The sequence below is a fragment of the Ochotona princeps genome, chromosome 4 (assembly GCF_030435755.1).
Source record: "Ochotona princeps isolate mOchPri1 chromosome 4, mOchPri1.hap1, whole genome shotgun sequence".
Taxonomy (NCBI): Eukaryota; Metazoa; Chordata; class Mammalia; order Lagomorpha; family Ochotonidae; genus Ochotona; species Ochotona princeps.
In genome coordinates, this window is record NC_080835.1 from 8635499 (window position 1) to 8662862 (window position 27364).

The following is a 27364-nucleotide window of genomic DNA, read 5'->3' on the forward strand; positions in this document are numbered from 1 at the left end:
CAGTACTCAGTCTTCAGGCTTCTGCCTTCTCAGCCTCAGTTCCATCCTGTGGATGGCACTGGCTTATGCCCAGAGCATGGCCCCTTTGCCCAAAGTCTCTGATCAGGCTGTTCCCACAGCTGGAAACTCCCCTTTCCTGTTCTGCTCGCTCAGTCCGGGCCCTGGCAGGCGGGAGTTCCTGCAGAGGCTCTGATAAGCCCATTAGACCAGTGATAACACCAAGGACTTTGCAATAAGGGACCGCTGGGTCTGCAGCGCCACCTAGGGGTTACCAGGGCTAGAGCGCAGCCTTGCAGAAGAGCTGTGCTCCGTGCTGCCCCTGGTGGTGGCTGCGAGGAGTGCACCCCTGTTTAAGGCACCCTTGTCAAAACGGGCGTCCTGCTTTGTCCCCAACCTCTCCTTTTTTCCTGCAGGAGGCTAGAACTGGAGGCCATCTTTGCCCTTGCCCCACTCCTGAGCTCAGCTTCCCCTCCTTCCCTGTGGGTTTCCTTTCCAGTCCCAGAAAGTCCCTCACAGGAAAGAGGGAGATGGGATATGCCTGGGGCGGGGCTGGGCAGATGCAGTAGGTACTGGTCCTCCCATACTGCCAGCTCCAGGCTCGGCCCTCTCCATGTTCCTGGTTCCTGTTTCTCTTGGAAACTGGCTCTAGAAACAGGTGATCCGGCAGAGAAGCCCACATCCTTTCAGAATTCACAGAACCCGGGCCGGCACGATGGCTCAATGGCTAAATCCTCACCTTGCAAGCACCAGCGTCCAGTATGGGTGCTTGCTCATGCCCCAGCCTCTCCACGTTCCTCCAGCCCTCTGCTTGTGGCCTGGGAAAGCAGTAGAGGACGGCCCAAAGTCTTGGGAGCCTGTACCCATGTGGGAGACCCGGAAGAAGTTCCTGGCTCCTGGCTTCAGATGGGCTCAACTCTGGCCATTGCAGCCATTTGGGGAGTGAGCCACCGGGTGGTAGATCTTTGTCTCTCCTTCTCTTTGCAAATCTGATTTGCCTTTCTAATAAAAATAAATAAATCTTTTAAAAATACAAATGAGTTTGCAGAACCAAGTCCACAAATCACATTGGACAGTTTGGCCTGGACTGCCAGGCAGGCTCGAGCATGCCGGATGGCCCTATGCTTTCATGTGTGATGTGGTTTGGCGTGTGGGACCTGGGGTGGGCCTTGCCCAGGGGGACCTGTTTCTGCAGGTGGCAGCTCAGTCCCACTGGCAGCTACCAGCTGCCACTTCCATCACACACCTCATCGCTCCTCACCATGGGCCTGGAGGGCTCCTGAATGTCCAGCTGGATGCCCACTACCCACCCACCAAGCTGACCCTTTCATCTCAGGAGCCACCCAAACTGCCCTCCTCCACTTGTGGTCAGCCTGACCCATGTGGAGTTATTTAACGTGACAGCCTCTTCTGCGTGGCGAATTGGGGTCAGCGGACCTAGCAGACTGCTCTGTGTGCCATCCTGGCCTATCCTTTCTCCCTCTGGTCAAAGGAGGCATCAGGATTTGATCCTCCGCTTTGGCAGGCACAGGAAGAACAGCTCAGCAGTGAGCAGGCAAGTGTGCCCAGGGCTGGGCTCAAGGGCAAGGGAGCTGCTGGGGCAATTAGACACCACGCTGTAATAGCTGGAGGATGTAAGACGTGTTTTACCTGGTACCCTCATGGCCACAGTGTCCTCCCCAGCCTTCCCCTAGTTCCTAGCCATCAGAGGTGATGAGGCCCTGGACCTGCAGTTGCTGGGGCACAGCTGGTCAGCAGTACTGGCCTGCAACATCCTGGGAGACAGGGCTGTCAGGGGGCAGGCTCAGGTGGCAAGTGGGGGACGGCCCCTCCCAGTCAACCCTCCCCATGGTCTTCCAGCCATTGGACAGTCTAAGGGCTTAAAACCTGATGGAAGCCAGCTGCTGAGAAGGGGCCCCAGGGGGAAAAAGGCACACCCCTGTTTTGGGGTTGTTTCCCCCAAACCTTTGCACAGTAGGGACATGGAGGTTGGGAGGCCAGCAGGGTAGTGGGGAGAGGACGGTACAGAGGACAACATGCCCAGGCCCCACCACAAAGCCCCTCCCCAATACCACGCCCACTCCTAGCACACAAAGCCATCCACGGAGCCCAATGAGCTACTAGAAAATGAGAATAAAATTATTTCTTTTATTTCCAAAAAATCATAAAGGTGTAGAAGCAACATTGTAGACATTAAGACCAGTTCCCTGCGGAGTTGTTCCACCTCTAGGGGCAGCAGGCAGATGTTGGCTGGGCCCAGGTGGGGCCACTGTTGTCACGGCAAGCTGGAAGCTTGTCCACCCTTTCTCCCCCTCTGACAGAAACACACTGCCACCTCCACAGGCCTGCTCCAGAGGTCCCCACATGTGGCTGTTCCGGCCCTGCCCCTCCCCTAAATCTAAGAGTCATCGGTTAGTGGGTTAGATCGCAAAAAGCAGCAGCTTGGGCCCTTCCTTCCTCTCAGCTGCCCTGGCCTCCTTCCCTCTTCTTGGCTCCTGTGAGGTCCTCATTGGACCCTACATTCCCTTGTCACCTCAGGGTCACTTCCTCAGATCCCCCCCCCTCCCCTCACAGTCCCCATGGTCCAGCGAGTGTCCCTATCTCCACACCCTGGGATGCCAGGATGCCCTGTGAGATGTTTCCCAAGCCCAGCCCCGCTGCCACCCTCCTTACAGCACACTGCCCCAGCATAAGGTCAAGATGTAGTCACGGCAGTGACGGGACAGACAGCACAATCAACCTGTGGCAAGACCTCGAGGCCGTGATGGCCTCTGGCAGGTGGCTGGCACTGCCCAGAGGCTGACGGAGCATTTTGGAGGTCTGAGGGCTCTGGAATCTTAGGCCACCCCATGATGACAGAGGTCCCTGCTGGGCATGGAAGGCCTCTGCTGTGCCCATGGCAGGTGGGCTGGAGGTGGGCATTAGGCCCTGGGGTCCTGAGGCCAAAGGCCCTGGGGTGGGGAGGGCAGAGCCACAGTGCCTGCACAAGCCCCGAGGCCAGGCTACCCTGTGGGCACTGCAGCGGATGTTGTCCCGGGGCCTCTAGGGCTGGGTGAGCTGCACTGCAGGCTCAGGGGAGACCCCAGGAGGGAGTCCCAGGACACAAGGCACAGCTTATGATGGGCACACCACTGGCGGGGTCAGAGAAGAAGACAGTGGCCAGGGAGCCTTGCCCGGCTAGCACCCTACCCCACGGACCTGGGGGTCTGCGGGGCAAAAGTGGGGAGTGTGACCCTGGTGGCTGGTTATGAGAGGGGTGACCCTTCCTGGGCCCCTATAGGTCTCCAGAGGCAGAGGCTGGAGGGAGAGAGGGAGGGACAGAGCCACCTCCTGCGACCACCTCTCCCTGCACTCCTGAGAAGGGACTGGGAGGCAGCGGACGGAGGGCAGGGATGGGGGAGCAGAGAAGGCAAAGAAGAAAAAGGGAGAAAACACCAAGCCCAGGATACATGGGGTGGCATGTGACCCAGCCTCATAGGCACCCTAAGAACAGAAGCCCACCCCTCCATGTAGCCGTCACCCCCCACCTGGGCCCTGTCCCCGTCCCCGTGGGTGCCCCGAGGGCTGCGGCCTCATTTGTGGAGGTAGGCGTCCAGCCACAGCTGCCCGGATTTCTTCAGGGACCTGCAGAGAGAGAGGGACAAGGGAACAGGGCTCAGGGGCCTGGAAGGGAAGGGCACTCTGGAGAGGGGCGTGGTCTCAACTCAGCCAGGGTTGCTAACTGGCACAGGCAGTAGCCATGAGTTCGGGGCTAGGCTCTGGGCTCAGCACGGAGACTCCCATGCAAAGGACAAAGGGTGGGTTCTCCCCACCACCGCCCGGGACAGGTGCACTCACCACTCCCCACCCTGCCCCCTCCCGACTCCCTGCCTAACCTGATGATGTCCAACAAGGCCCTGGGCAGGGGCTTCTCCTGGTACTCGATGCCATGCTTGGCACACAGGGACTTCACCAACGGGGCGATCTTGTGCAAATTATGCCGGGGCATGGTAGGAAAGAGGCTGGGGAGTCATGGGAGAGGAGTGTGAGGACACCTCGGAACCAGGCTGCTCCCCAGCAGCTGCTGTGACTCTGGGGAGGCCCCGGTCCTAAGGGGACCAGACTGCATGTGCACAGCTCCTCCTGCAAGCCTGAGGGGCTTCCCAGGTCATGTGGTGGGGAAGCCGGGGCCACTGGCCGGTGGGGGTGGGTGTGTGCTCTAGGGAGCTACAAGACACTGTGTGGGCAGAGACAAAAATGTCATGGACGGTAAGGAACAAGAGGAAAACGAACGGCAGCCAAGAACAAGCTGCAAAGAAAGTCCCTCGTCTCCCACCACACTTGGAGAGCACCTCTCCTGACCGCCATGAGCTGGCTGCGGAGCCAGGAGAACCACAGCTCCAAGCCGCCCTCTACACACCTCTCCCTCCCACTGTCCTCCTGCCATCCCCAGCCCTTGGGTCACACTCACTGGTGCTCAATCTGAAAGTTGAGGTGCCCAGTGAACCAGTCGTTGAAGAAGGATTGTTCCACGTTGCAGGTGGCTGCCAGCTGCGGAAGAGACGGGATGAGTAGCCAGGGACAGAAGGAAGGTCGGACACCTGGCTTCAGTCCCATGAGGCCCAGCCCTGCCTGAGGTCTCAGAGCCAATGCTCTGTGTCACAGTGCCCGGCCGGTGGCCTTGGTCTGCCCAGATCTCCCCTCATATCCCTGCAGAGGATTCCTGCCACATTTTCTCCTTGGCCCTGAGGCCACCAGCAGGGCACAGGTGGCACTGCACAGCCCCAAATCCACCAATCTAGCCAGTTCTGGAGCAGGCCATGGACAATGGCTCTTGGCTTCCCCTCACCTGGCTGCTGAACCAGTCACGGTACGATTCAAGCTCAATCTCCATGACGATGTGGTTCATCTGAGTGACCCACACAAACCAATGGCTCTCCAGGAACCTGAAAGAGAGCACAACTCAGTGTGAGGACTCTCAGGGGTTCCCCGTGGGGCCCGGTCACGTGCCAGCAGACCTACGCTCCACCCTGCCCAAAGCAGGTGGGTGCAGCATGGGCCCTTCCTCCAGGGCTTCTGCCCAAGCCCCCATCAGTGCTGGTGCTCCGGGGCCCAGGGCGGGTTAACCGGCAAAGCTCAGGCACCTGATGAAGTTGAGGAAAAGGATGGCTCCTAGGACGCCGTAGAAAGGGATGTAGGTGAAGAAGAACCGGATGTAGTAGCTGATGGCCCAGGCCAGGTCCTGCAGGAAAGAATGCCATCAGTGGCCAGGAGGCAACAGTGTCAAAGAGACAGACAGGCAGCACCTGCTACGGCCGCCTGCATGCATGGGGCTTGCTAACAGCCTGTTTTCTTGCTTCTGCGGCAAGAAGGTGACTGCTCCGTGCTTTGGGAGCTAGGCAGGGATGGGTCACAAGGGATGCCAACCCAGGGGCAGCCATGCGGAAGGACCAAGGGGGACTTGGACGGTGAGTACAGCCCTAGACAAGCAGCCACCGGCTGTCCTCAGCTCCCTGGCCTCTCCATCTGCTTCCTCAGCTCTGCTGGCTTCAGTGAGTCAGGGAGGGGGGGCAAAGGGCAGCGGACATGGCCCTCCCACACCCTTGCTGGGGTGTCTTCTTCACTTCCTGGCCGGCACCTCTGCAGGAGCTGTGCTCCCCTCCACAGGTGCACCTGCAGACACGCTTCCTCTCCCACCCAAGCCCCCCTTGTCTCACCAGACCTCAGCAGTGGCCTCTCCTTGACTACCAGCTGGCCCTCAGGCAGCCACAGCAACCACAGTGACCTTTCTTCCTGCAGATCCCTGCCCTGCTAATGCCTCTCAGAAGTCACCCCAGTCCAGGGCATCCACACTTCAGGGCTTTCACAGACTGAGCCCGGGATGCTCAGGCAACCACCCCCAGGCTCCTGCGCAGTAACGTGCATGGGGTGAGGCGACGCTGAGACTGCAGGCCATCTCTTGGGGACAACGATGAGGGAGAATGATCATACTGGTGTCCCCCACTAACTGGACAGAGGAAGAGGTGACAACAGGCTGGTCCCGGGGCCATGGCACAGCTGAGATGACGGCTTCCTTGCGGGCCACCAGGGCCGTGTTTGGTGATAGCCTGGTTATAATACATGGCTCAGCCGTCATGAGACAGCAAAGGAGGAGGGGCTGGAAAAGAGGGTCTCCCCTCCAGCTCTTCTGGGGGGTCTGCCCGGACAGTGGCTGCCCCAGCAGAGGGCCCTGTGGCTATGTCTGGGAGGACCCTGACCACAACCTCCCTGATTCCTGCTGGCCACACAGGAAGTCCCTTCGGAAAAGAAAGCAGCGACCCACCCCCACCCTGCCCTCTCAAGCACCCAGTGAGGAGGGCAGGCCCCCCAGGAGACTTACCACCCAGTGTTTGTGGACGATCATGGTCATGATGATTTGATACTGGAAGTACATGGGGATGAGCAGCGGCGGCCCAACTGTGCGAGAGAGGGCAGAGGTACTCCAGATGTTTCCTTTCAGGCTCCACTCGAGCCACACCCCTGGCCCTGCCCCTGCCCAGGTCCCACCCCACACCACCAGCACTGGGAGATGGGGAGCTGCTGGGATGCTGAGCTGGGAGACAGGATCTGCAGCCCAGCAGGGAGTCTCGTGGCCCTGGAGGACTGGGAGCTGGTGCAGAGGGCCCCTGAGTGTGTCTGACAGGCCTGGGGTCCCGCTCTGGTTCTGCGAAGGATGCCAATGGGAGGAGGCCAGAGGCCTCCCGGGCGGGGCGGGGTGTGCCCACACTCACTCAGGAAGAAGTATTCATGCTGGTGGTTGTAGGGAAGATACTTGAGCTTCTTCTTGCCATACTGAGGGGAGAAGGCAGGGCCTGAGCACTGGGCCTCTCACTGTCCACCCTCCCCACCTTCCCTGCTAGCGGACAGGCTTCTGTCCCTTTCCCTTCCCGGCGTGAATATTGGGCTCCTGAAGCTCAGGTTCATGGGCCAATCCCCACCAGAAGCAATATAAGAAGGGCAAATGGCCTTCTGGGTAATACACACCTCACCCTGGGCAGGGCACCCACAAGAGTGGCTGAGAAAAGCCAGGACTGGACACAGAGGTCAGCAGACACCACCCGTCCCTCTCCCTTGCCTCCCCAAGGCCAGCCCTGAGGAATGCAGACAAAGGCTCTGGCAGCCACACCTGGCTCCCCAGCACCTAGCCCACCCTGCCCCTTGTGTCCTGGGCTGGGCATCAGGGCGCACCTGCTCCTCTTGCCTGCAGTGCCAGGGACCACGCGGGGAGCCAGGTCTTAGAGCCAGCAGACTTGAACATGAGTAGACGCTGCCCTGAGTCCATCCCAGCACAAATGCCTCACAGCCTCCAGGAGCCCTGCTGGCACCCATGTCACCAACTGCCAGGTGCAGCCAATGAAAACGGGACCTAAATGCCGACAACTGACCCCCCTGTGGGTCAACAGCCAGAGCCACCCCCCCACATGGTGTCCCCTCCTAACTTAGTGCAACAGGGAGAAGAATGTGAGTTGCAGACGGCAGAACTGCCCCCATTCTGCAGGTAAAAACAAAGGGAGGTGCCTTTGGGGTTGTGACAGAGCCTATGGACTCTGGACACGGGGAGGATCAACACCCCACCTGTCGCCTGGACCGGCACCCAGCTGAAGCATCACCAGAAAGGGTCGCTGTGTCTCTCAGGCCCTGGGAAAGCTCTTACTCCTTCCCAGAAAGTATGTCCCTCTTCATGAAGGTTCTCATTAAAGTCAGGGTGGAGGCCGAGCCAGAGGACTCAGAGTGAGCCACTGACCGACCAGCTCCCAGAGCAGGGAGGGGTGAGGATCCGGGAGACAGGGAGAAAGGCACAGCAGAGGATGCTGCCAAGGTGGCCAGCCTCAGGGGAGCACGCCAGCCCTGGACTTGCAGGGGTCCAGGCTGCCCCTGGCTTCTGCTTTAATCTACCAGGGGCAGGAAACAGGTCTCCAGGCTTACCCTCCACTGTGGCTTACCCTAGCCCTGCCCGCTGTCTTCCCCACCACATCTGAGTCCACAGTTGACCATATCCATCCTAGGGACAGAGCCCCATGGGAAGGCCTGGACAGAGAGGGGAGGGACTTAGGGCTGCCCAGAATGCCAGGGTGGCAGGCACTTCTGTGTTGACATAGCAAGTGTACTGCTCTATTCATTTATTTTCATTTGCTTGAAAGGCAGAGAGCTCTACCGTACTCTGGGTCACTCCCCAGACACCACAACAGCCTGGGCTGGGCCAGGTGAAGGCAGGAGCCCAGCATGTCATCGGGATCTCCCACATGAATGTGACAGGGACCCAGGTGCCTGAGTTGTGCCCTGCTGTGAGTCAGAAGCAAACTCAAGCCTCCAGCCCAGGCCCTTCCACGTGGCATGTGGGCACCGCAGCTTGCATCTTAACCACTGTACCAAATGCCCGCATAAGCCCAGCATTTTCATGGCTTCTGGTGACCCTGTGGATGCCAGAGATTAAGGAGCTGTCCCCCTCACTGTTCCTGGCTCTTCTGTGCCCCTGGCTGACCTGCAGGAGCCCAGGGTACTGGCCCCGGGGTGGTACACAGTTCACTGAGCTGTGGTACCCCACCTGGCTCCGGGTTGCTGCCACATGCACAGTGGAGATGTGCAGCGGACAAAGTGCATTCGAAAGCCCCAGGGACGGTGCTCGACACAGGCCCATGCAGCCGCACGTCTGTGCCCATCGTGGTGGCCTCCAATGGGGCAGTGCTCTGCCAGGCTCTGTCTGGCCTTCAGCCCCTCTCCTGTGGAGGGGCCCTCACAGCTCCCATCCCACACAGGGGTCCTTGTCACACACAGCGAGAGCCCAGCAGAGGCTGCAGGCAAGAGTGTGGGTGGTTCGTTGCGGCCAGACCCAAGGAGGAGACAGTGGCACACACAGCAGCTGGCCTTGAGCAGGGACAGCATGTTCCAAGTCTGAGGCTGACAACTGGGGATGCGGGCCAGGGGCAGAGCCAGCTCTGGCACCAGCCTCCTATTCCCAGCCTGCCCAAGGACCGTGAGGCCGGGCTTGGCTGAGGGCTGGAGAAGGTGCCAGGGCCATGTGTGGGGTACATTTCATCCTTGGAACAAAATGTCAGAGGAGTGACAAGGGCCTTCCTTGTGCAGGCAGGACCGGGGTGTGGGTGTGTATGTGTGTATGGGGGGGTAAGCTGCCAAGCTCAGCCACAGCTTTGGGGAGGCAGAGAATTCACACAAACGAGCAGCGAGTGTGGCAGCCAGAGCATGTCCCTCAAGGCAGCACCAAGGCCGTGTCGGGGCCAGCAGGCAGAGGTCTGGCCACTTCCTGAGGCTCTGTAGGAAGCATCGGAGGGGCAGTGGCAGGCAGGCAGAGGGACAGGGGTGCGGCTGGGCTGCAGGAGGGGTGGGTGCGAAGGTGCAACCCCCAGCTTCTGAGTGTCCACTGTCAGCACAGCACAGACACCTGTCTCATGGCTCCCCTCAACCCCATGCAAGAAATGAATATGAAACGAGCAAAGCGAGGCTGCCCTGGAGCTCTCACCGCTGTTGGAATGGCACTCTGAAAGTGTTCATCAAGCCAGTTAAGCCCAAGGCACAAAGAACCTGGGCAGGGGGTGGGGGAAGGTGCAGCCACCGCGGAAATGAACTGACATCCCATATTGGAACACTCGTTCCAGTGCTTGCTGCCGCACTTTTGATCTGTCGCTCTGCTGATGCTCCTGGGAAAGCAACCAAAGATGATCCAAGTGGTTGGGCCCCAGCCACGGGTACAGAAGACCCAGATGGAGTTCCTGGCTCCTGGCTTCAACCTGGCGCAGACTATTACAAATATCTGAGGAGTGAACCAGGAGATGATCTCTCTCTGGAATTCAGATCTTCCATGCACTGGCTCACTCCCCAAATGACTGCAATAGCTCAAGAGGTGCCAGTCCGAAGCCAGGAGCTTCTTTGGGTCTCCCTTGTGCATACAGGAACCCAAACACTTGGGTCATTCTCCACTGCTCTCCCAGGTACATGAGCAGTGAGCTGGATCAGAAGTGAGGCCACTGGGACTTGCACTGGCACCTATGTGGGATGCACTGCAGGTAGAGAGAGCCTATTCATTATACTACAACATTAGCTCCAAAATAAATATTTGAACAAAAAAGAAGAAGAAGAAGAAGAAGAGAGTGGAGGAGGGCCTTTGTCATGGAACTTGGAACACTACATCCTATAGAAGTGCCTGATTCAAGTCCCAACTCCAGCTTCCTGCTAGCATGCCCCTTGGGGAGCAGAAGGTAATGACAGTGCAGGTATTTGGGTTCCTAGCACCCACATGGGAGACTCTGAGTGCTGGTTTCTGGCTTCTGCCAGGTCCAGCCTTGACTATTGCAAGGCTTTTGGGGAACGAACCAACAGATGGATAATATTGCTCTGTGTCTCTCTCCTTTTCAAATAACTGCTAAATAATAATAACTTAGAAAAATAGGATGAAGCAATTAGAAAGAAAGAGATGAAACTTTCATTATCTCCAAGGATGTGATTATTCTATTTAGGAAACTCAAGAGTGACCCAAAAGTAACCCAGACTCACACAGACAGGAGCCAGATGTAAGACCACTTAGGTAAATATCAACCACTTTGCTGATTACTTTCTCAGCCCCAAGTGTAACAACAAAAAGATAGAACAGATATGAATTAATTTTAATAAGAACTCCCATGAGACATCCACGTCCTAGTGCGGGTGTCTGGCACGGTGGCAAAGATGCTGCTTGGAACACTGGCATTCCATATCAGAGTGCCTGGGTTTGAATCCTGGCTTTGCAGCTTCCTGCTCATGTGCCTGGGCCCCTGCCACCCCCATGGGAGACCCTGGCTGAGTGCTAGGCTCCCAGCTGCAGCCTGGCCCAGCCGCAGCTACTGTGGGCATTTAATGAGCAGACCTGCAGGTGGAGGATCTCTGGCTGGCTTTCAGACAAACTTCAAATAAACAAATACAGCCACATCCAGGCAGATAAAGATGCAAAGCCAATGAAGTGAAGTGTGTTCCAGAAGCGGAAGAAGGCTCCACGACAAGCCGACAATGAGCACCACCCCAAGGCACCCAGACACTGGGGTGACAGGAGGGGGCACAGGACCTGTAGGGGTCAGGGACTGGCTGCCTCGGGAGACCAGTGGAGGCGGAACTTCATCGTACCCACATCCCCTGCCCATGGGCAGGCGTCACTGTCAGCACAGGGAACTGAAAATCTTCCCTGCCAAGAGCTTCTAAGCCTAACAGCAACAAAAGGAAGCTTGATGGGGAGAATATTTTGTTAACAAAAACAAAAATAAGTCAAAACATCCTATCGGAAGCCACTGGCCTAACCCAGCGGCTGAGCACAAACTGGGAAGGGGTGTGGCTGGCAGAAGGGCTGTGCACACAGATGCTCACCAGGCAGGCTTGGCGGACCCTGCTGGCTGCTTTACTCCTCCATGCCAGGGAGAAAAACTCTGGCAGGTGTCCTGGCTGCCAGACTGGGCCATCCCGAGACCAGGCGGGGACGCCATGGTGATATGGGGCTTGCATCCACAACCATCACTCACTTCAGTGAGTCTCCTCCAGGGCAGTGGGGCAGGAGCTTGGGCCTCTGCCATCCACAGGAGGGAGCTAGAGAGAGAGGTCCAGGTTCCTGGTCAGTATGGCTCAACCCCTCCACTGTAGCCACTTGGAAAGTAAACCAACAGATGGAAACATTTCTCTGTGTCCACGTATATGTGCCTCATTCTCTGCAATTCTGCCTTTCAAATAAATAAAATAAATCTTCAACAGAAATGTTGAGACGTTAGCACTTTGTTGTGGTTGGTGAAGCCACTGTCTGCAATGCCTCTATCCCCTACTGGAGCCCTGGCTGGAGACCAACTACTCCACTTCGGATCCAGTTCCCTGTTAATGCACCTTATGGCCCAAGTGCATGGGTCCCTGCCACTCACAGGGGAGAATCAGATGGAGTTCCAGGCTCCTGGCTTCAGCCTGGCCTAGTCCCAGTCTTGGAAATCATTTGGAGTGTGAACCAGCAGATGGAAGAACTCTTTCTCTGTGTGTCTTTCAAATAAATTTTAAAAATTAATAACTTGAGAAAACGTGAGATGAGTAGTTAAGAAAATGTTGGAATATTTTTAAATATTATGCATTTTTCCATGCACTTTCTCAAGTACCCTGGTAGAGGCGAGTGTAAGATCATGCCCCATAGCCTTCTTCCTGGGCCATGCTCCAAAGCCAGCTGGAGAAGGGTGTGGGCTGAGGAGGTGCCAAGGGCAAAGCTGCCGGCCTCGACATGTCGGGAGCTCGAGGGCATCTACAACGGTAGCCAAGGGCACTCCTGCCAGGGCCTGGCAGCTCAGGCAAGCCTTTGTCCTCAGAGAGCAAAGGCCCCGGGTTCATCAGTCTACTATCAAAGTGAGCATACTGTTTCCTAGAAGGAAAACAAAAGCTTGTACTTGGGTGGAGAACGAAACACCTGCCAGGTGGCAGTGGCTGGGTGCTGCCGCAGGGCCTGAGTTGGGACCTCTTTCCTTGTAAGCGGCATTGTCACCTTAGCCTCATGTCCCAGCTCAGACTGTTTCTCTCCACAAGAAACACATGAGACCAAGGGACCCACGTGTAGAACTGGGGCTCTGTCCTGGCCTTGTTCTGGGCCTCGGCACCCAGGAGCACCAGCTGCTAGGAGGAGCACTTAAGCAAGGCGCCCTACCCCAGGGCAAGGGGGCCTTGGTTTCACACGACAGAACGGGGGCGGTCCTCCCTCCTGTGCCCAGCCCTGTCGGCTTCCAGGCTCCCCTCCGTTCTGCTCTAGGTCCTCAACGCATTGCCCAAGAGCCAAGTGTGTGTTATCTTCTCTCTCCCTAACGTCGAGGTGGCTCTTCAATTCACTAAATACATGCATGGAGTGTTTTTATTAAGAGGAAATGAAGATTTCCTCTTTCAAATGAGATTATCAACACCATATCATCAAACTGTGGGTATGCCAGAGTGCAGACATAACTGAATAGGCACGCCTTCATTCCTCCAGGCCCCTGGAGCTCCCAGGGTGGGGTTCATGCTGGTGGAAACAGCAAGTCTGAAGGAGAAGAGGAGGCGCCATGCTTTGTATTTCTTTCCTTTTTATTTTTTAAAGTGATTTATTTATCTGTATCAGAAAACTCTTTGTGTTTCTAATGAAGCAGACATAGGCATGCTCACAGGGGTTGTAGGGGAGGGACTCGCTCCTTGATTGTGTGTATTTCTAACCTATATAAATACTTACACCCCATATGTTCTACACCTATAGAAATTAGCTACTATAACAATCAGACGGGGTAGTAGAGCAGTCCCTCGTGGATCGACCACTGTGGGTTGTGTGTGAGCCTGGCTCCATCTCATCCCCTCACTGGACCTTACTTTCTTGTACCTCATGATAAATGCTACTTCCTTTTTTATTTATTTGAAAGACAGAACGTCACAGGGGTACACAGAGAGGACAGTTAAGGCTGGGCCAGGCCACAGCCAGGAGCTCAGAATCCAGTCCAGATTCCCCATGTGGGCAGCAGAGACCTGAGCCATCACTGCCTAGGGGGAAGATTCAGGCCTCGAACCCAGGCCCTCTGAGGTGTCCCAAGTGGTGCCTCCCAACACTGCACCAAACCCCCAGCCCATGGTTTTCCATGTGGTAGAGTGGGCCAGGTGCGGCCATGCTGAAGACACAGTGACCCAATGCAGAGGATACGGTTTCTCCAAGCAAGGCTTCCTGACACGGGCTGGCTATTGGTTAACCAGGCTGGGGGCCCTAGCAGCAGGCCTCCTTGGAGTGCCATTTCCCTACATCCTCTCCTCCTCTAAGGAGCTGCGTCCCCTGTTCACCTCAGATGCCCTTCCACGTACATTCCCCCGCAGCGATCACCAGGGGCACCCAGGTATGATTTCCAAATGGCTCAAATGGGTGTACCTGACGGAGCCGACCCCTCCCTGCTTCCTGCCCTCCTGAGGTTGTACCTCGACAGGCTGCCACTCGCCCAGGACAAACACATGCAGCATCTTCACATCCGGGTCCTTGTGGAAGACGTTGGGCTTGGCGTGATGCTGGAAGTGGCGATGGTTCCACCAGTTGGCCGAGGCACCCTGCGTGTGAGGGGGGAGAAGCGTGAGGTGAGCAACGCAGTCCACTGGGCACCTGAGCATGTCTGCGTTGGTACCATCCTTAAAACCCACAGTCAGCTCCTGGCACCTCCAGCACTCGGGGCTGACTCCATGACACTCGGGACAGCACTGCAGAACCTGAAAACTGGAAGACGACCCCGGCCCCACGGAGCAGGAGCACCTGCTGGCCCCAGCCTTGTCACTTCGCTGCTCCAGTACCATGTGCCCTATCCTAAGATGGTGATGGTGGGTGAGAAGCGCTTCTGAGGGACCCCAGGGTGAGCACTACAGCAGGTATGCCTCCTGCACCCACTTCTGGCGGCCAGTGTCACGCCAGGGGAGGGGTTTCAAGGACGACGAATGTGTTCCCTACTAGGAAATCCAGCAATTTCTCTCCTGTGGATGCCCAAGAGGGATGGAAGCTTGTCACACACAAAGCAGTACACAAGGATTAAAAAGAGAAACAAACCAACAAGCAAAAACACTGCACTCGCTTGTCTATAGTAGCCTCCTTCGAAAGAACTGCATGGTGAAACCAGAAGTGCCCACAAACAGGAGCTTGGGGAAAGGGAGCGTGGGATGTTCTCTGGGCCACGTTAGAACCCAGGAGAGGCTAGGGCAGGCGAAAGGGGCGAGTTGCTAAAGGATGCCATGTTACACTGCTGAGATACGCCAAGAAAGGGAGCCTGGCAGACACTGAGAGAGAGGCAGCTGCCTGGACTTGGGCTGGAGGCCCTATGGGGGATGGGTGTGTGGGCTGAGAGGGGAGGCTGTTCACTTTCAGGTGATGAAGATGCTCTCATTTGATGATGATGATGATGATGGCAGAAATCCGGGGTTATATTCAAAGTCATAAACATGGATGCCTTCAAGAGTAGATTAACTGGGTCCGGCGCAGTAGACTAGCGACTGAAGTCCTTGCCTTGCATATGCCAGGATCCCATGTGGGCGCCAGTTCTAATTCCAATGGTCCCACTTCCCATCCAGCTCCCTGCTTATGGCCTGGGAAAGCAGTGGAGAATGGCACAAAGCCTTGGGACCTTACACCCGCGTGGGGGACCCAGTAGAGGCCCATGGCTTCGTTTTGGTTCAGTACCTGCCGTTGCAGCCGCTTGGGGAGTGACTCAGCAGACGGAAGATCTTCCTCTCTGTCTCTCCTTCTCTCTGTGTATCTGACTGTCCAACAAGAACAACAACAAATTTTTTTTTAAAAGAGTAGATGAACTGTGTGGACTATGAATTACATGTTCATAAAGTATTTTTAATTTTTTTCCTTTTTTTAAAGCCAGAGAACCATCTGCTGGTTCCTCTCCAACTGTTCTCAACTGTGCCAGGGTGGGCCCAGGCCAAAGCCAGAAGCCAGGAACTCCATCAGGGTCTCCCACGTGGGTATCAGAGGCCCAACTACTTGAGCCATCGTCTGCTCCCTCCGTGGGTGCACTTCAGCAGGAAGCTGACGGAGGCATAAGCAGAGCCAACCTCCCAAGCAATGCCTTAACTGCTGGGTAAACGTCTGCCCCAGTAAGGCTTTACAAAAAATTAATTAATTAAAAAAGAATTGTGGGTCCAGCACGGTGGCCTAGCGGCTCAAGTCTTCACATTGCATACACCAGGATCCCATATGGGTGACGGTTCTAATCCCAGCTGCCCCACTTTCCATCCAGCTCCTTGTTTGTGGCCTGGGAAAGCAGTCGAGGATGGCACAAAGCCTTCAGATCCTGCACCCACATGGGAGACCCAGAAGCAGCTCTTGGATCCTGGCTTGGGATTGGCTCAGCTCCAGCCATTGCAGCCACTTGGGGAATGAATCATTGGAAGGAAGATCTTCCTGTCTGTCTCTCCTCCTCTCTATATATCTGACTTTGTAATAAAAATAAATAGATCTTAACAAAGATTAAATTATTAAAAACGAAAAGAAGAAAATAAATTGCACAAGAAGCCACTGTGCTGAGTGGCAAGTGCCCTGACTCCTATCCCACTCAGAAGGTGACACCGGTTCTGACAATTCCATAAACTGGTGATCCCATGAGACAAGGGTACTTATTTGCAGACCACAGATGGCCGTCTCTGACTCAATCTTGTAAAACATTATATAGTGGTGGTTCCCCCCAGTAAAGTCAGCCAGGGACACTCCACTGATTCCCCCGTGTCAGCACTCGACTTGGGAGCTGTGACCCAATCGATGCTTTGGTGAAGGATCTGGCCATCTGTGAAGAGGCCTATTTGCTAAAAACAAACATTGACTTGGAAAGATGCTTTTGGCACGTGCCTTGTCTCAGGACACCAACAGCGTGGGAGCGGAGGGCCAGAACAGATGTGGCCCTTGGAGGCAGGCAGGACTCCAACCCAGCTGAACAGAGAGATGTCAGCGAGTGTGAGCCCAGAGAATTCCTGGGAGAGCTGAATGGAAGACACACAGAGACACACGGAGGTGCGAGGCCTGGAAGCTGAGATGCCCCCACGCAGGAACAGCTGGGCCAGCCTGCAGTGTGGCAGGCTGGAGTCTCAGCATACCGGTCAAGATGCCTGCACTTCCCGGTGCCCACCAAGGCAGACCCTGGGAGGCAATGGCTTGAGTGACTGGATGCCTGCCACCCACGAGGGTGGCCCAGATAAGTCTCCTGCTGCTCAGCTCTGGGCCTTGGCCTGGCTGCCCTTCCCCAGCTGGTTTTCGGCCTATGGGCCCAGAGCTCGCTCTGTCTATTTCTGCCTATCATAAGTATTTATTTGGAAGGCAGAATGATACAGAGAAGGAAGGAGAGAGATCTTCCATCCATTGGTTCACTCCCTTAAATGGCCACAATGGCTAAGACTGAGCCAGGGTAAAGCAGAGTCATGGACCACGTCAGAGTCTCGCACGTGGGCAACAGGGGTCTAAGTACTTGAACCACCTTCCGCTGCTTCTGATGCATTAGCAGGGCGCTGGATGGGAGATGGAACAGCCAGGGCTGCCAAATCCCCACCCTCAGGGAGCCATCCACTGCCACCAGCCTCCTGCTAGTGGTCAACCACAGCAAGGGGTTTTCCTAACAGACTGCCCTGGGAATGTTCCAGAAGCAGAAGGAAAGCCCCTAGGCAGGGGTTTGGCAAAGCCGGAAGCACAAGGAAAACTAGTACTCCTGGCTTTAAAAGAACCAAATCCACCCACAGCCCCCTTAGAATTTGCTTTTTGGGGGCTGATGCCGTGCTGTAGCTGTGGCATCAGCTCCCCTGCAGGTGGTAGTTCAAGCTCTGGCTGCCCCACCCCAATCCAGCTCCCTGTTAGTGTGCCTGCAAAAGCAGCACAAGGTGGCCCAAGTGCTTGGGTCCCTGCAACCCATGTGGGAGGAAGCTCTTGACTTCTGGCTTTAGACCAGTCCAGCTACAACTGCTGTGAGTAAACCAATTGATGGAGACTCTAACTCTTTCAAATAAGAAATAAACTCTAGGCTGATGACATCTGTTTAAATGCTTTTTAATTGCTATCAGCTGAAATAAAAGTGTAATTGGAGTTTGACTTGGTATAAACACAACAGTTGAAATTAAAATCATGTGGCTTTCCATACACTGGGTGCTCAAACTTTAAACATCTCACAGCAGATTTAATGCTCTAGGAGGAAAGAAATCAGCCTTGAAAACCATGCTTTCAGGGCTAGCATGTGTCTTGGTGGGCTAAGCGACACCTGCAACCCACTTTGGTGTGCCAGTTCAGTCCCAGATGCTTTGCTCCCAATCCAGCTCTCTGCTAACGCAGCTTGGAAATCAGCGGACCATGGTCCAAGTACATGGGTTGATGACAAGCACAGGGGAGACCCAGATGGAGTTCCAGGCTGCTGACTCCAGCCTGACCCAACCCCAGCTTGTTGAACCATTTGGGAACTTCCACCAGCAGATGGAAGATCTCTCTCTCTCTTTCTCTCTCTCTCTCTCTCTCTCTGACTCTGTCTTTCCAACAAAATTAAATAATTTTTTTCAAAAAAATTTCAATCTTTCAAATAAAGATTTTTTAATGGCATCAACACATAATCAGGGCACACGTTTTCCTTTTTGCCTTAATGTTGATATTTTGTTATATTTGGAGGGTCCTTTTTGTATTAATTTTGATTTTTTTAAAAGTGCATTATAAGGTTATTTATCTACAATTTGCTTTGTTTCCCCTGAAATTTTGCACCATAGCCAAGGGCCTCCCCTGGCCCACCCCAATCCCAGTCTTTCTGGCCAGAGACGTGTCCATCTGCAGAAGACCAGCAGGTATCCATCGCAGATGAGGTCAGCATTTTATCCCAAGTGCAAGGTCAGACAAGGTCAGGATTTGAAGCAGGGAGGTGATGGCCTCTTACTGTCATTGTAAAAGACCATTTCCTGGAATTCCACATCTCTGGGGGCAATATCCACCAGACGTGGCACTGTAGGAGGAGAAAGGGTTGCTGAGAAGTCCTGACATCCCACAATGGCACAGTGAGAAGCAGGTCTCAGCCCCGGGAGGCCCTCCAGCACCTGGCCGCAGGCCTCACTGACTTGTGCTGGAGCATCCAAGCTGGCAGGGCCCTCAAGGACCTGTCTGTAGCCAGACCCTCTTTATCCACTAAAACGACCAGAGGCACAGAGGAACCTGCAGGACTTGCCTGCCAGGATGATGTGCCCAGAAGTACCAGGGCTGGACTCCAGGCCAGCTGTGAGCTCCTTGCCCTGGGGCACGCCTGCATAAGCTCTCCGGCTGGCCTGATTATGCAACACAGCAGCAAGGACACAACCAGCAGAGGCAGATCCCACGTCCCACAGCTCAAGGCCCTGGCTTTCTATTCTCCCAGAATCCCAGTGTCATTGGCAAACACTCTGCATGGAGTCCAGGCCTCATCTTGCATCTGATGCAAGAACTGTGCTCCGTGGGGCTATCAGGCAGGAAGACTGCCCTTGGCCCCGGCCCACAGTCTGAAACTAGGACACGGCTCACTTGGAGGCCAACCCGGGTCAGGGAAGGAACTTTCTGCCACCAGGGAGGGTTTTATCGGGCAGAGAAAGACGCAAGATGAAACGGAGCAATGTGCTGTGGGCACCCCCTCCCCGCGTCCCTGAGTTGGACAAACAGTGGATTCTCAGACCTTTTCAGGCCCTGAGCCAGGCAAGCTCCCTGCAGCGGAACAAGAGGAAGGAGCTCGGCCCCGGTCACCCCTCAACCCCAACCGGTACACGGAGAACCAAGGGCCTGCTGGCGTGGTCTGGAGAGCTTTAACCTGAACGTGGGACTCCTCCCTCGCCATGGTGGGCAGGACAGAGGGCCCAGCTTTTTCCAGACACTGTTAGACACTGCTGGCAAGGCCAGGCAGGATGTATCTCACACACCAGGGTGGTCACACCTCTCACCTCAGTGCAACGTCACTGGCAAGGGGCTAGCGGGCAACAAAGAGCTGAGCTGTCGTCCTGATGCAGGTCTCCCTCACCCCTCATTCTAAACAGGGCCTGACTCTCAGCTTAGTCCATCATGACATGGCTCATGGTACTTCTCTAAGGGCTTAACACCTGGATACCCCCCAAAATTCATGGAAAGATGGAATTGGAAAGTAGGTTCATTTGGGGGGCCCGGTGCCATAGTCTAGTGCCTAAAGTCCTCGCTTTGAACGTGCCAGGATCCCTTACGGGCACTAATTCTAATCCCGGCAGCCCTGTTTCCCATCCAGCTGCCTGCTTATGGCCTGGGAAAGCAGTCGAGGACAACCCAAGACCTTGGAAAACTGCTCTGCATGGGAGACCCGGAGGAAGCTCCTGGCTCCAGTCTTCGGATCGGCTTAGCTCCAGCCATTGTGCTCACTTGGGGAATGAATCATCGGTTGGAAGATCTTCCTCTCTGTCTCTCCTCTCTGTATATCTGACTTTGCAATAAAAATAAATCTTGGGAAAAAAATTTAAAAATTGAAATCCCTGTATGTACTCTCCAGACCTGGACTCCCCTAGAGCCACAGATAAAGACAAAAGCGTCAACACCCTAGGAGAAACGGCAGGAAAAGTGCAGGGCAACACAGACGGAGGGTAAGGGCCGTTTTACGTGTTGCTGTGCACTTCCTGGCGCTGGAGGGAAGAGGGGGAGGAACACAATGTACTAAATAGCTCAGATTCCCAGGGAGGGGGGACCAGCTCATCGCGCATGCCGTTTCTTCACTGGCCTCCAATTACAAGGAATTTATTACTTAAGCCCATGGCACAGCAACAACATCACAGAGCCAAGAGACTCCAGAAATACACATCTGTTTTTATCATTAACACAACGCAGGATCTCGGGAAATCAGGGCGATGTCCTGTATCATGGCCATCCCAAGAGAAGGCCCTGCTCACTGGGAGACCTACCAATCACCCTGCAGCCTCAGGACACTGACCACAGAAGGGGTCCTGGTTACCGCGTGAAGCGAGATGACCCCGAGCCACCTGCTAACCAAAAAGACAGACGTCCAGGGCTGCTGGCGCTTACCTTCAAGTGGCCAATGATGAACTTGTGGACAATGTGGTTCCAGGTGGACTTCTTGTAGACAGAAAGGTGGCCGTAGTCATGTTGGAGCCATCCAGCCTGGGCCTAGGACAGAGGGCCATAGGTGCTTTTAGGGCATCAGCCAGCGGGCATCAGGCCTCTGAGGGGCAGGGGAGGGTACCATGGCTCACCTGAGAGGTAGCCAGCACAAAGGCTGTGATGACCGTGGGGATCCAGCCATTGCCAAAGTAGAAGACAATGAACCAGGCGATGCTCTCCATGACGATGATGTGGGCCAGCAGGAGCAGGAAGAACAGGTGGTTGGCCTGGAACAGGTTCATGTCTTCAGCCGTCTTCTTCAGGGTACGGAAGTCCTCCGTGATCTGAGACTGTCAACCAGGAACACGGGAGAGGAGGGAGGAAGCTGGGCACCGTACATCCCGGAGATGTACACACCACAGTGACTGCCGACCACACACCCCTGCCATGTGCCTAGCACAGCCCTGGGGACCACTACTTGTCCAGAGGTGATTAAGTGGCAGAGCAAGGATTCGACTCAAAACCTTGTCTTTTGTACACCACTGTTCACAGCATTACCACACACAACAGGCAAAAGGCAGAAACAACCTGAGTGTCCTTGACAAGTAAATGAGTGGACAAAATAATAAACAGAGCCCAGCACCACGGTACAGTACACTAAGTGTCTGCCTATAGTGCCAACAGCCCCTATGGGCACCAACTCATATCTTGGTTGCTCCACTTCCATCCAGCTCTCTGCTTACGGCCTGGGAAAGCAGCAGAGGATGGCTCAAGTTCTTGGGCACCTGTACCCATGTGGGAGACCCAGAAGAAGTTCTTGGGCAGCAGGAGGCCAGGGGTGTGCCTGGACACAAGCAGGTACACCTTAGGGGGGGGTCTTGGAGATGGTGGGTGGAAGGAGCCAGAGGTGGGAAGGCCCTAGAGAAGAGGCAGAATCCATAGCAGAAAAGGGAGAAGCATGTGCAGTTGGAGAAGCTAGGCCAGGCAGTGGAGCTGCCGGGTACAGAGAAGAAGCTGCCGGCCATGGAGGGCTACAGAGGGTGGTGGAGGTGGGAGAGGGAGCCACGTGTGAAGGAGATAACGAGGGGCAAGCCGGCATCAGCAGCAGCATGGGGAGGAAATCTCGTGAGCCCTGGAGGCCCAGATGGAGTGTCTCCTCAGGAAGGCCAGCAGCCCATACCAGGAAAGACCTTGTGTCCTGCCGGGCTCCATGCCAAGGTTGAGTGGCTGGCACAAACCCCAGAGGGCAAGAGGAAGGGCTCCCTGGGCCAGGAGTCAGCTTCCATAGGGAGTGAGAGAAGGCTCAGAAGCAGCCAGCCCCATATGCCAAGCAGGACTGTGATGGCCCTGAGACCTGTGAGAGTAAGTCAGCCCAGCCACCTGCAAGCATCAGCGCCTCCCACAGCCTGCAGAGCCCTGCCTGGCACAGACAGGAATGCAGGATTTCCTCGGCACTACCCCAGCCCTGAGGTCCTGGGAAGGCCTCATGCAGATGTACGCGCGCTGCCTGGGATGAGGCCAAGTCCAGCAGACTCTGGAGGACATGGGCCAGCACTCTGAGTGCAGCTGAAAGATGGGGACAGAACTGGGAAGGGATTACTCAGGCAGGACAGGGCATGGTTAGAGTGGCAGGAGAGAGGGGATAGCAGGGGCTGCCACCAAGCCAGGACGGATCTCAAGTCCCCCTGGTCCCCAGGATGCAGGGACCTTCTCCAAGCCCACCTCCTCAAGCCCCCGCCCAAGCAGGCAAGCCCTACTCACATTCTTGTCACGGTCAAGACTGGGTTCCTCTGGGGCCAGCTCGCCAATCAACAGGGGCTTCAGGAACTTGCCCACAACATCCAGGTTGGGGTGGAAGGCCCGGAAAGCATCCTGGGTAACAGAGGCGGGGCAGGGGTGAGGAAGGGAGGAAAGTGAGCACACAGCGGCAGCAGCCCCCCGGGTTTCCCATGATCATCTGGCCCCAGAACCCTCTCTGGCCTACAGCAGCAACACCTGTCCTGGGACTTTGTGCTGGCTGGGCACGCGAGCCCATCAGGGACTTGTGGGTGGCCTCAACAAGCCAGAAGAAGATGCTCCTCTGGGCAGGTGCACCAAGGAGTTGGGTGGGGGATCAGAGCTGAGGGAGGCCCTGACCGCTGACCTGGGGCTGAATTTACGCTTTGTGTGGTGTGTGAATGGCACCACCCCACAGTAGCTCCTGGCCCAGTGTTCCTAGCTGCCAGTGAGAAGCAAGGCTGAAAATGCACCGAGGAGGTCATGTTAAACAAGAAGTAAACACGGAACTGTGTGAAAAGACTTCCTGAAAGAAACCTGGAGGGAGATAAACTATTTCCATACACATTAAAAACAGTGTGATGAGGGGCTGGTACTGTGGTGTAGCTGCTTAAGCCTCCGCCTGCTGCCTCAGCAGCATCCTGTATGGGTGCTGGCTCTGATTCCACCAGCCTCTCCCTGCTCCTCCAGCACAGCAGAGAACAATGAGTGAATCTGGGTGAAGGCACAACACTGTTCACTTACTCTTCCAATGTGTCTGCATGTTTGAGGAACTTGAAGATTTTTTTTTTTTAATGAGCTTTGTAGGACCAGAGCCACTGTATGTTAAGCCTCTGCCTGTGACACCAACATCCCATATGAGCACTGGTTCATGTCCCAGCTGCTCCACTTCCGGCTCAGCTTCTTTGCAAATGCACCTGGGAGAGCTGCAGAGGATGGCCCAAGCGTTTGCATCCAGATGGGAGACCTGGAAGAAGCTCCTGGCTCCCAGTTTTAGGTCAGCTCAGCTCTGGCCATTGCAGTCATTTGGAGAGTGAACCAGTGGATTGAAGATCTTTTTCTTTCTTTGGTTCTCCTCTCTGTTTGACTGCGTCTTTCAAATAAAATAAGTAAACAAATAAAATAAACCTTTAAAAACAATGAGCTGTATGTGTCAGCATGACCCATGGTGCCAGAAGCTCGTTCGGGTCCAACACCCTGCTAACGTGCCTGCAAAAGCAGCAGAAGACAGGTTAAGGCTCCTGGCTCCCACCTGGCCCAGGCCCAGCCCCTGATGCTGCCATTCGAGGAGTGTGCCTTTCCCATAAAGGAAAAGCAATCTTTAAGGGGGGAAAAAGGAACAAAAGGGCAGGTGGGGAAAAGCTGACAAAGTAAAATGTCCTCCCCAACCCCAAGGGGTAATCGCCCTCAGACCAAGAGCAGACCTTCTGCCTGCTCACTGCATCCCTTACACGGGTCTTCTTTGGATCTCTGTTCCACGTGCATCTAGAACAGGCTTACTAAGTGACACGTCATGCAGGCAAAACCAGCCCAAGGGCTTCCAAAAGGGACAGCTTAGCCTGAAGACATTTCAGAAACACAGAGACCCTGCAGGGACCCCGGGCACACAGCAAGGGGCCTCAGGGCCAGCGCCAGACCAGCTGCCCTTTCTCTCCCACCACCCGGGCTCTGTCACCTCTGCAATGTGAGGAAGGCCCTGGGAAAGACACAGCTGCGCTGCTGAAGGCAGCGCCACGCTGGAGGCCGAGAAAGCCCCTTTCCGGGCTCTTCACACACCAGACCAGGGCTCTGGAGACACAGACAGGAAGTCCCGGGCAAGGCAGCTTCCTGCAGAGCCACAGAGGGCCCGAGGGCCACACGAATCCTTACCACAGCTCACAGGGATGTAGAATTCAGCAGCAGGCAAAGCATGTCCATCTCAGCCCGTGCCACCTGCCCAATACCAGGGCACAGGGGGAAGGACCCTGCCCCAAGGCCCAGCCAGGAGCAGATGACAGCCCACAGCCCTGATCAGCTGCTCCCTTCAACCCCTCCCTGGTCCACAAGCCCTCACAGCCTCACCTCCCTGCGCCAGCCACGTGCCAGGCAGGGTGCCAAGCGGCACCTTTATGGCTCCTCCTTTAAGCCTCCAAGCTCTGTTTGCAGACACTGACGTACAAGAAATGAAGTCCTTGCTCCAGGTGGCAGTGCTGGGCCCCGGGCCAAGTCCACCTGCCTCCGAAGGCAGCTCTCTCCCAAGCACTTCCTGCAATCTCAGAACACCGAGTGCTCCAATGGACCGGCTAATGTCGCGGCTGAGCTGGCAGCCTACGCAGAAGGCCTGGTGTGGCCTGCCCTTGAATACACTAGGGATGGTCCCTTCAGAGCCATTGTCCCCAGCCACCCACCTGAAACACCCCTCCCGCAGTCATGGAACACTACCCTGCTTTATCTTCACAATGGTCAACATGGTGACCTCAATGGCAGGCTCACACACGCTATAGCCTGTGGGCCCTTCTGGAACAGGAGCAGCCACACGTGGGCAGATGGCAGACACACCGCCTACTGAGGTCACGTAGGCTGGCCTCAGAGCTCCCTAGTGGTCTGTGTGCATCAACCACGAACGGCTACCAAGCCCTGCAAAGCAGGTGCTGCTGCAGAGATGTGAACAGAGCTTGGCAAAGACACCTGCCCCCTGGCCACAATGAAGGAATTCTGCAGTTGTATCAGCCATGCTGTATTCAACTGGCTTTGGTCACTACAGAGAAATACCTAAGATAGGCAGCTCCGGGAGAGGCAGGGCTTGCTCCAGCTCCCAGCCCAGCACTAGGTGATCCCGTTCGCTGGGCACTGAGTGAAGGTGTTCTTGTTGCCAGAGTCCCGAGGCGGCACCATTCAGCACGAGGGAATTCAGGTGTCTGCCTCTGTGGTCTCTTGTGAAATGACCAAGATGCAACCGTGGAGCTCCACATTCATGACCCGACCCAACCCAATCCCAAAGACTTCCAGATGCCCTAGTTGGCTTCACTTTCACCCTCTTGGTACTGCCAACTTAAGAGTCAAGGCACCAGGGAGGCCTATGTCCCATTTGGTGGTGCCTGGTTTGAGTCCTGGCTGCCCCATACTTCTGACGACAGCCCAAGTCCTTCGGTTCTTGCCACCTACACCAGGGACCTGGCTGAAGTTCAGTTCCTGGCTTCAGCCTGGCCCAGCCCAGCTGTTACGGGCATTTGGGGGATGAACCAGAAGACAGAAGATGCGTGTGTGTGTGTGTGTGTGTGTGTGTGTGTGTGAGAGAGAGAGAGAGAGAGAGAGAGAGACTCTTTTATCAATATGCAAACCATGTCACCTGCCCAACTCTAGTCTTCCACCAATCAGAACGAGCTTCCTCCTGCCTGAGAGTCCACAGCTCTGGGGTCGGCTTTTTCCAAGCATACAGATGGGCCCAACACTGGCCCAAGGCTCCCAACAACTGTTTCATGGCAGGGAATACTGGCCCAAAGCTCCCAACAGCTGTTTCATGGCAGGGAATACTGGCCCAAAGCTCCCAATAGCTGTTTCATGGCAGGAGTATCTGTTTAGTACAAGACAGGTTGTGTGGCAGGGCAGGCTGGGGCCAAGCCAAACATTGATTTTGGAAAGAGAACAGAAACAAGACTCCATCCTCGGCAGACAGGGACAAGGTGCCAAAATCCTTCCAGGAAGAAGCTCCAGTGTATGAAAGAAGAGCAAGGAGGGCAAGCAGGTGCGGAGGGCAGAACTGAATCAGTCCCCAGGGCAGCTGCGTGTTGGGCACAGAGCGGTCAGCAGGGAGAGGCAGGGTCAGCACACCTAGCTTGCCCAGGCTGCCTTTGGGCCTTTGCTGATGCCTGCTTTGCTCTCCACAAGCTCCAAATGCCTTCGCCCTTGCCCAACTCCAGCAGGAGCTGACATTCACCACCCCCACCCAGCACAACAAGCGCCTGGTGCCAGGTCTCGTCCCTGGCTGTGCCCACGCCCCCCCCCCCCAGACGAAGGCTGGTCTCTAATCCAGCTCTGCAGATCCAGCCACTTGGCCAAGGACTCGGTCAGCACAGGATGAGCCAAACCCTGTGCCCATAGTGGGATTACCAGAGAGCTAGTGATCAAAAGAGATACTGACTCCCTTCCCACAGTGGGCAGATGCTGGCAGGGTGGGAAGCCCTGTGCCACGTCTCCAGGGAGGCTGGTGGGGGCAGTGTGCCCAGTGGCAAGAGCATTGGAGGGGGTAGGACGCTAAATTCCCTGAGGACAGAGGGCTGTACCAGAAGAGGCTCCTGCCTAAAGAATGAATGCCTTGGCTATTCTCTTTTTGGAAGCATTCCCAGGGCTTGCCTGGACTGCCCCTCTGGTTAGGCTGCTGTGCTGTAGCTGTCAGACATTCATCTGTTCCCACCCAGATCGTAGCTAGGAATTCATAATCCAGACCCTCTGTTCCCAAACACCATGGCGGAGGCTAGCATTGTGGCACAGTCCGTTAAGCCACCACTTGCAGCGCTGGCCTTTCTTGCCTTAGTACCAGATGCTCTGCTTCTAATCCAGCTCCCTGCCAACACGCCTGGGAAGGCAGCAGATGACAGCTCTCAAGTATCCGGACCCCTACCACTCATGTGGGAGAGCCAGATGGAGTTCCTGACTCTTGGCCCAGCCGTGCCATTGTGGCCAGTTAGGGTGTAAGCCAACAGATGGAAGCTTTCTCTTTCCTCCAATGCTCTACCCTTTTTTTTTTTTTTTTTTTTTTATCCATTTTATTGTATTGTTGTTGACAATCTTTACATAGTTAACTATAGTTGAAGGAAAAACAAGAAAAAGAAAAAAAAAGGTTCAGGGGGATAGGGAGGTGGGCAATGCTATTTTGTCCATATTGTTTCCATCATGTATCTGAGGTAAAGGGGGATATTGAGGGAGAAGCCCCACCTGGTACCCCGAGTCCCGGATGTGGGGCATGCTCTGAGATATGTGCTCAAGTGGAGTTAATAGTTCTCCAGTTATGAGTCACTGCCAGTTTCGCTCGATGAGGTGGTCCAC

The 27364-nt window shown here is 55.5% G+C and overlaps 1 protein-coding gene across 1 annotated transcript in view; it reads right to left on the reverse strand.

Moving 5' to 3' along the window:
• Positions 1–2619: 2619 nt before the first annotated feature.
• FADS2 (fatty acid desaturase 2) overlaps positions 2620–27364 on the reverse strand; it is a 31924-nt gene continuing 7179 nt past the window's right edge. The window contains exons 2-12 of the mRNA XM_004599325.4: positions 22325–22435; positions 20716–20913; positions 20528–20629; positions 13942–14067; positions 6747–6807; positions 6356–6432; positions 5121–5218; positions 4826–4922; positions 4448–4527; positions 3873–3998; positions 2620–3621 (exon numbers count right to left, since the gene is read on the reverse strand). Of these exons, the coding sequence (XP_004599382.2) occupies positions 3570–3621; positions 3873–3998; positions 4448–4527; positions 4826–4922; positions 5121–5218; positions 6356–6432; positions 6747–6807; positions 13942–14067; positions 20528–20629; positions 20716–20913; positions 22325–22435 (1128 nt within the window). The 3' untranslated portion in view covers positions 2620–3569. The remainder of the gene's footprint in view (positions 3622–3872; positions 3999–4447; positions 4528–4825; positions 4923–5120; positions 5219–6355; positions 6433–6746; positions 6808–13941; positions 14068–20527; positions 20630–20715; positions 20914–22324; positions 22436–27364) is intronic.